Genomic DNA, 12,806 nt, shown 5'->3' with positions numbered 1-12,806 from the left:
GGGACTTGCTTGAAGTTATTCAGTTAGGCCTATTTCAGAGTACAAGCCGATTTTCTAAACACTTTTCATAGAATGTAATCTACGCCTATTTGGTGTTCATTTGATATTATTAATTTTGAATTGTGTTATTTTTTAAGCCTAGATTGACCTTTTAGCTCTTCATAAGATTTACAAATCTTGTTATGTAATATTTCCTGGGTTTTTTTGTGGGACAATTTTTTTCATAAGGATTTAGGGGGACCCAAGGCTGTATTTTTTATCGAGATCACATTATTGCATGTTAATTTGGTCTTAGTTGGCCTATTACTCTAGGTGCTTAGAAAATGATTAATTTTTTGGGGGCAGGCTCCCAACCACCCATTAGCCAATATGTAGGCTATATATGGGAGTTTTGGGACCCTTTTCCTGGATTTGCCCCTGATAAGGATAATTTACAATTGAACACAAAAGGGAAGTCCCGCATTGTTGGACAGATTTTAACATTTTTTAAACTAAAACCTTTAGTGCGATTCATTTTAGTCGATCCCCTTTTGCTTCAAAAATTTAAGAAAAATAAAATAAACACCATCTGAAAATAGAAATTGTTAGGCCTACCTTTCTAACGATACATGACTTAAATTTTTGTAGCAAAAGAGGGATGGACTACAATGAATCGCGCTAAAGGTTTTAGTTTAAAAATGTTAAATCTATCCAACAATGCGGGACCTGTGGGACCGCCTCAAAATGGCGCCTGGAAACTTCCCTCCTATATAATGTAGGTAATCAATTATTTATAGGCTAGGCCTATGATGTTTAAACCAGTATGATTCCATGATATTGATGATTTGAAAATGATTCCAGTTTGTAGGCATGGAAACATGAACATGTTCGATATCTATCAAGTCTATATTATCGAATGGAGTCTCTTTTAGCTAGGTATTCTTAGTGAAAGAGGACTTAAACCATCCTTCAATACAATTTGAAATTGATTAAAAGTCGATGATTTAGTTCGATTACCTTTCCACTAGGGCCATTTTAGGACCTATTTAGTAATGAGTTATTGCACCCAAAAAAAATAATTGGGCAGAGGGTCTATTACGGAATCTGATAGTACCAACAAACGACTGCCTGAAATCAAAGATTTTTACTCAAACTCATGAGTCAAACATCGAAAAAGATTGATGACGATTTTATCGATTGAACGGGAAACAAACCTCGGTCTCTATTTGAATGGTTAATCAAACTAACAACTTCAGGAGGGAGAATTCTTAGCGTAAGAATTGTCGGGTAATTATTCGTGTTTGTTTTGTCCTCGATGTGGAGAGCTGATCGGTGATATCTGACAGTGCTAATCAAATAAATTGTTGATTGCCCAGTAAGTTGCTGTACATGTACACTATTTAGTATTACACATCGTATAATACTTAGCTTTTTATAATACAATGTTGCTGCCTTGTCATATCGCCCTCGACGTTCAATAGTAAACAGGTAGTTGGACACGAGGTAGTTATCGAATGAGCAAACAGGTAAAGATTGTGACTAATAGCTAGAAAACCCACTAAGTGTCAGTCGTGTTAAACATGTGCTTATATTCGGGCCTTACTTGCTAGTTTATGGATAAAGTTTGTTCTCAAGTTAAAATATAGATGTTCTGGGTCGAGTTACAAAGAGTTAAACTATAGAACTTTCAATTGCTTTTATTGCACTGTATTCACGCCATAATAATAAGACCTCGGTTGTCGCTAGTTTATGGCGTAAACTTTTAGACCCAGTTCCGCAGTACAGTAAAGCCGGTCGATCTGAGTCCAGCTACGATTGCCATTGATCAGAGACTCAGTCACTGGAGTTGAAAGTGTTCAGTTTCTATGGGTTGCAGTTTATTTCTAAGACGAAACCTGTTTATCGCGATGATTTCCATAATGTCCGAGCTAGCCTGTACATATTCTTATGTCCATCTAGATTTGCATATGAAACCCGTTTAATACGACGGTTTAACTTTCGCCCACAAGATTCGTATTACTAAGGTTCCACTGTAACCCTGAGTAAAATCAGTTCATTTTCGATGTTTCAACTCTATAGAGTCAAATGTAACTCAGAACTGTGGAACTGGATCCTGATCGTGGAACTAAAGTCTTTAAAAAAGTCAAATAATTGTCGAAAAACTGACGAACTGGCCCTATGAAACCTTATAAAGTGATTCATATGGAAAATGACATCTAATCATATGAAATACTGTTTATTTTGTATTTTTTTTCCAGGAGAATGTTGTTTACTGAAATCGGAACACGCAAAGCGTCGTCGCAGCAGAGCGTAATACTACCGAATTGACAGGCGATTAAATAATGGGCAAATGTACGTCGAGGATTTCGTGCTTTCAAGAAAAAGCAAATCCGGACACGGCGTGGAAACAGCAAAACAAGGAGGCGAAAGAAAACCTCGTGTACGGATTGGTGAATTTGAATCAAGGCGGCACGTTGGTCGACGCGTTCAAAGGCGGGACGGACGAGGCGGCCGTACGGAAGATCATACGCGATACGTTCGAGCCGTATTTGTACAACGGCGGAAAAAGTCAAATTATACGTAAAGTTGAATGGGTGAAATGGATCAACTTCCGAATGTCGAAGGCTTTGGTAGGTATTACGTCTTGCTCCGTGACCGAAAGATTTAACCTAGCCTTAAGTTTCGTAGACTTATTACCGATTCATAGTTTCGCTAGCCACGATCACGTAGGAGCCTGTGCCCAATTAGGCCTAGAACAACATCTGTTCATGTGGGTGCGCCAAATTGGCCAGTGCCTGTTTGGCTCAATCCTAATTTGGTCTGACTAAAAACCTCGGACCAAATTTTAACACTGGTCAAATTATTGCGTGTGAATTGTAACTGGTTCTGGATGTGACACATTTCACTGTTTAAGCATTGTTTATATTGAGAGAGTGGTTTACGTGTGAACACGCTCTCTAATACAACAGGGACCAAATTAGATTTGGGCCTGATTGGACCAAATTGAATCGGTGTATTTCTTTCCTTAGAAAGTTTATTTGATTCGTATTATGCTTTCTGTAGGTTGAAACTCATGACAACATACACGTAGGCCTATATAGTTTAAGCGTCTGAATAGATTCAGATGGCAAGGTTTATGAAACCGCAGTCGCAAGATTACTCATATTTATTTCAAGGATAGGATTTGTTAAGCTATCTCCGACACTTATATATTGAATAGTCTCCTGAGTATTGATTCGATGATAATATGTTTAAAAAGTATCGTAATCCTGAAATCCAATGATCGGATTACGCAATAGCAATTACAATGCGACTGCTAATCCTCTTAGTAAAAACGATGTAAAGTACTGAGTATCGACTGAGTATTTATATATATATATATATATATATATATATATATATATATATATATATATATAACTTTGTCATAGAAAACCTAACTATTGTCAAAGAAATATTTCTTTCATGACAAATTATCATGATACGTACATATACAGATTATTATTTGGAAAACGAAGTATTTAGATAGGCCTACTAGGAATAATAAGCAATCGACAGGAGGGAAATTGAAACTATAAATTGACTGACTCCCGCTTAATTTTGGCCTTTTAGTAGCAAGTTCATTCAAATTGCGTTTTTCAGAAAACATGGATTTATAAATATTTGGGTTGTTCAAGATATTTTGCAGGATGTGTCTCAATCATTCGTCTCTAAAGAAGGGGTGAATTACCAGAATATGATGTGATATGATATGTGATTTATTTTCTCCTGAAAACTTTTTCTATAATTAACTAAATATATATGATAGTTGATTGACAATATGGGTCACCAAGGGAGCATGTTTAGTTTCAACAACATTTAGATCGCAGTATTGGCATATTCTTTCTTATGTACGTGTGGTCAAAATGGGCCGAGTCGAGATGACGTTCTGCTGCAGCGTCGTCGTCCGTCACACGTATCACGCGTTTTTCCGAGTAAATATGACTTCGTTAATTACCCACTTAACGTCGATCAATAAACCGGCCGGCATCGCTGACGACGCATTAACCGTTGCCGGATCGGCGCGAGGTTTCGGCGGCTTATTTCCTGCGCGTAATTGTGTTGACGATATATAACGGCACGCGGCGCGTTACCGGTTCGATGAAAAAAAATGTCGCCGTGTGACGGAACATGCGGAAACACCGGCTTCCTCTTCGTCGTGGTCGAGAGTGATGATGATGTATGGGAATCTATGTGCCATGCGACATGTGATTCGTAGTGGGCGTAGCGATGACATGCATCAATGTTCTCTCTTTGTATTTTCATTTTTATATTTCGATGAGATCCTTGATAGTAAGCCTTGAGTGATGTTGCGGTTGAATTTGTTGTTGCTACGGTGGTTTCCCAATACACATCCACCCCTGACCTTTAATACCTACTCAGGCTGGAATAGATCTTTTATTACGATATTTAATAATTGGCGATAAACATTTCTGAATAAAAACATGTCCAGTTGCCCATTCGAGGCTTCGGTTGGTCATCTGTCTAACCCCATCTTCGTTGTAAAGTCAATCTAACGATTCCAGACCGGTTGTAATGGCCCAAACTGTTGGACCAAGCAGAAATGGTTTTGTTCATAAATGCGTGTATATATTAAACGTTAATCATCGTTGCACGGTTCCGTAATTCTCCCGAATTATTCTAGCAGTCTGATAAGAGTTTGATATAGATATCTGGAAGTATTTGAGAAGAATCCTACTATTTACATCAATCCTTAACCCTTTCAGTGCATCTACACCGCATTGCGGTGTATAAATTGGTGATGGACTTTGCTAGTACACCACACTGCCGTATATTAATATAATTCGTAAACGTTTTTATCTCTAATGAAAGATGGTAGCTCCTGTCAAACACAGTTTGATATAAGTAACTAATGATACACCGCACCAAGGTGTAGACGCATTATAGCTGGTGCCTGTCATTTGATGCACTAGGCTGGAATTTTCAAACTTTTTCAAATTATCTCCAGTACTTTAGGGTATTTATTAGTCAGCACCGAAAGGGTAAAATGTATTATTAATTGTGCGTCTGTTCTTGTCTTTTACAGGGATACGCAACGGTTGATTCACGACCCGACGACGAGATTCTTGCGGATTACGAATCGAACCTCCCTCATCGGTTCATCAAATTCGAAGAGCACAGCGGCTGTTGGGATATATTTCAACGCGGGGCGATGGGCGAAACGCCGCTTCACTTGTGCTTGCTGTTATCGGGCGATAGTTACATGCATCGGAAACTCGCGCTCATATTGCTCAGCGAATACAAGTATCAGGCCCTCGATTTCTACGAAGGCGAGGAATACTATGGTGAGTCGTCGTTGCATTCGCGCCCCAATAAAAACGCCTCTTCGACCTACCTGAACTTAAGCTTAAGGGTTAATGAAAATCCCCAAATCTTCAAAGTAGGTAAAAATCCCCCACCTTTTGACTTTGAGTGCAAGTAGATACAATCTGAAGGTCAATTTATTCATATTGATGTATTCAATCAAAAATTCATATTCTTTATGAATTTTCGATTCAATGTATTCATATTTTACTATAGTTATAACAAAAGAACATCATGAGCATACAAATTATTGTATGATTGAAATTAGAAAAATGCTACAGATTATCAGTTCATTAATACTAAATTGATACTAAAATTTATTGCAGAGTTCAAATGTATTGTAGTTTTATTGCTAATGAATAGAATTGGAGAATTATCTTGCGTTCTTGAAAAATCGCCAAGTGGAGATTTTTACCTACTTTGAAGATTTGGGGATTTTTACCTAGCAATCCATGTGAATGTTTTATTTCTCTGTTTGACCCACCTCTTGTGATATAGAGAATAAATTGATGCCTTTTAATGTATTAACACTCCCTTGGTCCCAAGTTCAGAAAACTTGTTAATCGAGTGGCACTCCGGCTTATATTATAATATTGCAAAAAATGCTTTCATTGTAAAAACTTTCTTTATCGAATGGAATGTCAGCTCTGAATGGTGCTTTTACGCATAATTCACTGCTTGTGTTTTTAAACCTTCAATTTTGATTGATTCATTCTTCCTCGTGAATTACCCGTCAAACTGGTTAATCAGTCTATTTTGTGGTCACAAACGACGTTAGCTATGTATACATTTATTTCTTTTGCATCTTTTTAATCACTATTTCCTTGGCCTATTATCCGCATTCGCACTTAGGTTGGTTCGTTCGTTCTTAAGTGTAGGTATGTGGCTAACAACGTGTACATGCGTGTCAAAATGGAAGAAGTCAAACCACGTCGAGTACACGTTGAATAATATAGCCTTTACTGGAACTGTGTTAGATCGACTGAATGAATTGGCGTCTGCCCCTGAAGAATAGTACGCAACGTTGATCAGGTGTTTTTATTTGTATTGATTCGAACGATGGTTCCCATGAGAACCGGCCACCGAGAGATCAGTTTGCTATCGGTCCCGTCTATGTTGTAATCGCAGACGTTAATGCGCCGCGAAAGACATCAATTTTTTTACATCAATCTTTCGCGGATGAAACGCTTCGTCATTGATTTTCATTTTTCCAGCGCCTCATTCCGATCGTATTTGAAATTGGTTGCAATTCTCTGTATAAGTATCTCGGACACTTTTGATTATATTTTGTTCATTTAAGAAGACTTTTTTAAAGCTATTTTCTTTTTCCAATAGGTTCATATCGGCATTGGCAAGTGTGTATTCATTATTCATTATTTCCAATACCAAGTGTTGTCTTGCCCTGATTCCAAGCAGCTGTGTCAATCTCAGAAGTTAATTCGGAGGATGAAATTGTTATCTGGGATATCATACGAGCTTGGGTCTACCTTTCCTATACCTTTCTACCTTTATGTGGTCTTAAAATTCAGTACAATAACTGCATTATACAGTGGACTGCACTCAAGTGAAAACCTGAAGTTAGATTCCCTTTCAAAAAATGTTTCAGGAAATATTCGAGTTAGATGCTTGTTAAAGTTAATTAGATCTGACTTGAGAGAGGAGGAGCCCTTCGTAGGGATCTATTGATAAAAGAGTGTTACAAGTATCTCAGAAATCTACCAAAAACTGCACAATGGATAGGCCTAATTTGAACTTAGAGCCGTAGGTACTAATCTTGATGTTTATTTGTGCCGAGGTAATGCTGATCCTCAAACCCAAGTGATAAAGCCGCTCACAGTGTATGGATGGTTAACTATATTCAGGCCCGTAGCATGGAGGGCAGGGTTTGTTACTGGCCTCCGCCAAAAAATTCAGTTCCGTTTCTTATTGCACAGAAAATATTAAGCATAAAACTTTACACTTATTACACAACTATAACAATAATTGTTCATTTTATTTGGACCTCTGTTATTGCAATGGAAATCTCTTAGAGATTCCCGTTCATTCAGTACGAATCAAATGAAAAACGAACCAACCCACTCGCATGTTCCTCAAGCCACGGACCTGGTGTTCGTATCGAGAGAGACCAGAACCTTGTAGATACGTGTATGCATAAGATCTGTATAGTTGTGCTGCGAAGAATAATCATTTCTATTGGAAATTTATCTCATTTCCTCGTTTACACATCTATCGCATTGGAAACTAATAGATTCAACTACGGCATCAGCAGGTGATATCAAGTGCATTCCGTTTCCTACAAAGTCCTTTTCGTCGGGATAAATGTAGTCTTCCATCCTTTCGCTAGGCTGTATATTGCCATTGCGTGGCCACTGATAAATTCATAACCTGCGTTTCTGATGGATTCTTCCTATTGCCCCGTCACTGAATGATGTCTAAAGGCTGGCTTATGTCGACAAGCAACGCGACGCCTACCGACGCAACTGGGTTTATCGCCGATTAGCGGCAACTAGCGGCCTACGAGAGGCCGCCAGTTGCTGCTCTATCGGTTCGACATAAGCCGGCTTGCGACGGCAACGCCTACCGACTCGTCGCAAGCCGTATCCGGCTAGTTGCCCATGTTCTACTCCGGCCTACGGTAGGCGGGCAGTTGCTTACGATCGCAGCCGACATAAGCTCATCTGCGACGCGACGGAACTGAGCGCAGGGGTTCCAGCCAATGAGAGACCGCATATACATAGTACAAATTATCACCGCTAGTTAGCGTCATTCGTAATTAGTCATAAACTTTCAAATTCAAGTAGTTCAAAACGTAAACCAAACCTTCAGCACGGCAGAGGACTGGACCGAAGATCTGGAAACGAAATTGGTAGAATTATGGTGTGAGCGGCCATCTTTATAGATGTTGCTAGCACGTTGTATTCAAAACAGAATCAGAAAGATCAAAGTCTTAAAGAAATAGCTTTTCTAATAGAAATATATTTCCTAATAATTCAAATTTATTCTCAAAATGCTTATCACGTGACCATTTGAGCCGTTGCAGTTGCCAGTAATCGCAACTGACATAAGCAGGGAAGCAACTGGGAGGATCTCATATCCCGCTAGTCGGCCTCAGTTGCTGCGAATCGTAGCGCAGTCGACATAAGCTGGGCTGCGATCGCGGTTGCTCTCAGTTGCGTCGGTAGGAGTCGGTAGGCGTCGCGTTGCTTGTCGACATAAGCCAGCCTTAAGTAATTGTCACAGTCGGCAACTCCTTACGTCAATGTTTTTTCAAAATTTATTTTATGAAACTGATTAATGATAAAATAGATTATAGCCGAAGAATCTATTGTATCTGATAGGGAGGAAATTGAGGTTTATGTCGTTGCACTCACAAACATTTATTGTAAATGTAAAATCCCTCGTTTGTTGAAAGACGAAAAAGTTTATTTAAGATATAAACTACTAGAAATAGAAGTGGTACCACCCTTCGTCGGTCTTTTTTCCGTTTTTTTAGACTGACGAAATGTGGTAAAAACCACCCAAAATATTTGTTATTCTATCAATAAACTTTTTAGTCTTCCAACAATTGTGAGATTTTAGATTTATTGTTTCATCACGAATATTGTGATCTTACTGATTTAAACGTCTATCCATTCATTAGTTAGGGTTTACTAAATATTTATTCGTGGAAATGATGAAACTAATGATTGTCTGCTTTGTTTCAGGAGAAAGCGGGCTTCATTTAGCTATTGTAAATGGTGATTTTGACATGGTCAAAATACTTGTATCATATGGTGCTGATGTCAACCAGAAAGCTACTGGTAACTTCTTCCTTCCCGAAGACCAAAAAGGCAGTAATCGCAACAATAAGCAGACTAATTATATTGGTAATTATCTTCGATTGATAAATGGTGAAGACATTCAAACAGTTAGGTTGAATATGATACTCCAACTAGTGGTTCAAGGTCTAAAGAATATTCAGAATGATTGTGTACTTGTGGCATTGATATCAAGCTGAAATGAAAAAATGACATATCAAATAGATGAACAAAAGAGATTAAACATTCGTACCAAAGTTCTAGATTCCACATTGCATTTCAGAACTTCTAACTCAAGGGATCATTCATTAATTACGTACGCAGAAAATTTGAATTTTTCAACCTCCCCCTCTGTACGCAAAATCGGCCATTTTTTCGTATACATTAAGCATTACAGTACGCAATTGCACTGACCCCTCCACCTCCCCTAATGCGTACGTAATAAATGAATGACCCCCAATCAGAAATCTCCCATCATAGTCTAGGTCGTCCACATTGTTCTTTTATGACTTACTGGTAGGCGAAAGATACATTGAAATCTTAAGGCCGTGGTCTGAACGAAGATCAGCTTAAGCAGGCTCGGAAGAAATCTTAACCTGCACTCGGCAATGGGCCCCATAGCATGATGCGGCGTAAGGCTTGGAACGATGATTTAGTGATCAGTTTAAACATATTTCAGGCTATGCATATTATGGGGAATATCCGTTATCGTTTGCTGCTTGTTTCGGTCACGAGGACATTTACGATTATCTCATTTTGAACGGCGCGAACCCGAACGTCCAGGACTCGTTCGGTAACACGTTACTTCACATGGTCGTCATCAATAATAAACTGGTAAGTTCAGGAATAAACCGTGCGTAAAAAGGTGTCTGCCTCATAAAACGTAAAACCCCATAATATGACATCATCAAATTATCTATTAGTTATGGTATTGGTGCTGATGGCAGTGAGAAAAACATTGATTTAAGATATCCATTTAGGAATCTTGATATTAGCATACTTTTTAAACCCACTTAGTGAGTATGTATCCCTGTAAATGCGTTCTTTGTGTTGGCTTTTTTTTTTAACCGGTTGTTTGTCCTGAACTCGAAGAACTCTCCGATGGGATTCCAGGATCATTTATATAGCCAGTGCTGAGCATAGCTCGAAGTAAATTATTCAGATTCAATTCATTCGTGATTACCCAGGGGGTTCCAGCTCATAGAGGGTTACAATCCTTCTGATCTTCTGATCTGATGAAGTCATAAGCCGCGATCATGCACGCGTTTTTGGTCCGGGCCAAATTTGACCCGTGATGAATTAGGCCTGTAACAACCATTCACACGGGTGCCAAATGGGCCCGCACCTGTTTGGCTCATGCTGAATTTGGTCCGCCCATAAATGTCGAACTGATTGTCGGCCAAATTTACTCGGGCTCGGGCCAAATCATTTCCGTATGATCACGGCTATAGCTGGGCAATGGGGGAACCTTCAATGCTTCTAGGACAAGCAAAGATCTGCCAGGTTGACTAGCATGCAATACTTCAATGGTGGCTTGTATGATAATAGTAGTCGAATAACACTCTTATCTGTGTACACTGTAGATAATGTAAGAAATCCCACAAATCAAATTTGATATAATAAAATTTCTTATTTTGAAACCACAACGTTTTGGCTGTTGACTAACAGCCATCATCAGGTGGAATGACCACCTGAATCCACCAGATGATGCCTGTTAGTCAACAGCCGAAACGTTGTGGTTTCAAAATGATAAATTTTATCATATCAAATTTTAATTGTGGGATTTCTTCAATTATTGTATGGTAATATTAGATGGAATCATAAACCCAGTTTTTGCAAAGCAATCATTTTCGATTAATCGGGTTGATTTGATAAGTTAATTTGGTCATCCTGTGTCTTATAAGATTTTTCCATTAGACGTCAATGAAACAATGGATTGAATCAAAAAACAACAACGTTTAAATGATATTTAATCATCGTTTTAAGCTGATTATAAACACGACAAAGACAGTTCAAATAATGAAATGAAAACATTTCACGCAGGGTGATAGCAATTCATTCAGCAATCATTAGCTATTAAGGAAAATTGCGCCTATCGTTTGCCCTTGGCAATTTATGGAAGCAATTGGAGGGGGCATGTTTCTACGGGATTTTCGTATTAGTGCATGCATTAGCAACTTTTAGTCGCTCAATAGCACTTTTACAATCATTAATAAATGTAGTAGTCATTGATGATCCTAGAATATGACTGTAAGACCTCCTGGTTATTGATGCATAATACTGCACTTACTATGGTAACCAGGAAACAAATACGGTCTCCCCCGATCGACTCTCTGTATTCGTACGGTTCGGTCGATTTTATGAAATTGATTGCTTTTGTTTCAATGACACCTTCAATCTAAATATAAGGATTTATATGGATTGCAGTCAATGAATTAGTGATGCTTATTTCCTCGTACCATTCTCACCAGGACAGAAAAATTCATCTTTTGCTAATGATGTTCAAAAACTTTATCACCTGGGCCCAGTTGCACAGTCGTGACTTAAGTCCAAAAGTGGTCTCAAATCTTAAGACTGGTCGTAAGTTGTTAGATTGGCTATAGAACCAAGTTGGTCTTAAACTGGTCTTAAGTCAAAGCTGCAACTATGCAACTGGCCCCTGGTCCTAAATTTAGTTCCAAACCCTCTTCAATATTACTTTTAAATCAATAAATTATGCATATGATTATTCGAACTGCATTTGTTTTCTTTTATTGTCATCATTTTATGGTCTTTCAATCTCAGTTTGTCTTGTACCGACAAAAAATGTTGTTTTGGTAAGTGATGATCTGAGAGTTGCTTTGTCAATTGGGATTATCAAATTTGCGGACAATATTCCTAGTTCACAACTGAGCCTTTCATATTGTTTTGAGTACCCCACGCAGGTCTTCAATTTTTTTTTTCATTTTCAGAATATGTACAGCTATGCAGTGCGACATCCGTCCAAACCAGCGAATACTTATATAACAAATGCTGAGGGTCTAACCCCTTTAACTCTGTCCTGTAAACTGGGCCGTCACCAGATCTTCCAAGAAATTGTAGAATTAGGCAGCATCGTACGTATTGTTGCTTGAAACAATGAACGCTTTGAATTCTGAAAAAGAGAAAAATTGTCTCATTTTTACTACAAATGAAGAAAAAAAGAATAACAGCCCTTCATTACCTGTTTTATTTAGTATTCCCTTACATATGTTCCCTGTAAAATCACAAATAGCCAACGCTCGATTGGCCAGAATAAATGCCAGAAAATGGCTTTGAGAAACCATATAGTGGCACCCTTGAGATACATCACCTCTTAACGCTGGCGTTTGATTCGTTAGATTACATGTATTAAGCAATATTGAATAATACTGTTTTTGGAGCCTGAGTATTGATTATGAGATGCGATTATGTTGTAACCATTATAGGAAGTTTGGCGTTACAGTAATATAACGTGTTCCATGTACCCGCTGACTGCTCTAGACACTATCAGACCAAACGGTGAAACGAGTGAGTAAACGGCTTCAATAATTAACGATTTAATCAAGAATTTCTAAGCAGCAGTGTTCAAAGATTCTAAATATGTTATCCAAGAATAACGTACATGTACATATGAATGCAAGAAAGCCCTTGGTGTAGCATCTTATC

At 38.4% G+C, this 12,806-nt stretch overlaps 1 protein-coding gene across 1 annotated transcript in view; it reads left to right on the top strand.

The window, feature by feature from the left end:
* LOC141901895 (transient receptor potential cation channel subfamily V member 5-like) overlaps positions 1–12,806 on the top strand; it is a 31,247-nt gene that overhangs the window by 991 nt on the left and 17,450 nt on the right. The window contains exons 2-7 of the mRNA XM_074789459.1: positions 2,238–2,609; positions 5,066–5,324; positions 9,048–9,209; positions 9,820–9,974; positions 12,092–12,235; positions 12,587–12,668. Of these exons, the coding sequence (XP_074645560.1) occupies positions 2,322–2,609; positions 5,066–5,324; positions 9,048–9,209; positions 9,820–9,974; positions 12,092–12,235; positions 12,587–12,668 (1,090 nt within the window). The 5' untranslated portion in view covers positions 2,238–2,321. The remainder of the gene's footprint in view (positions 1–2,237; positions 2,610–5,065; positions 5,325–9,047; positions 9,210–9,819; positions 9,975–12,091; positions 12,236–12,586; positions 12,669–12,806) is intronic.

This window comes from Tubulanus polymorphus, chromosome 3 (assembly GCF_964204645.1).
Source record: "Tubulanus polymorphus chromosome 3, tnTubPoly1.2, whole genome shotgun sequence".
NCBI lineage: Eukaryota > Metazoa > Nemertea > Palaeonemertea > Tubulaniformes > Tubulanidae > Tubulanus > Tubulanus polymorphus.
The sequence above is the reverse complement of the archived record's forward strand: the minus strand, read 5'-3'. Positions and strand labels throughout refer to the sequence as shown.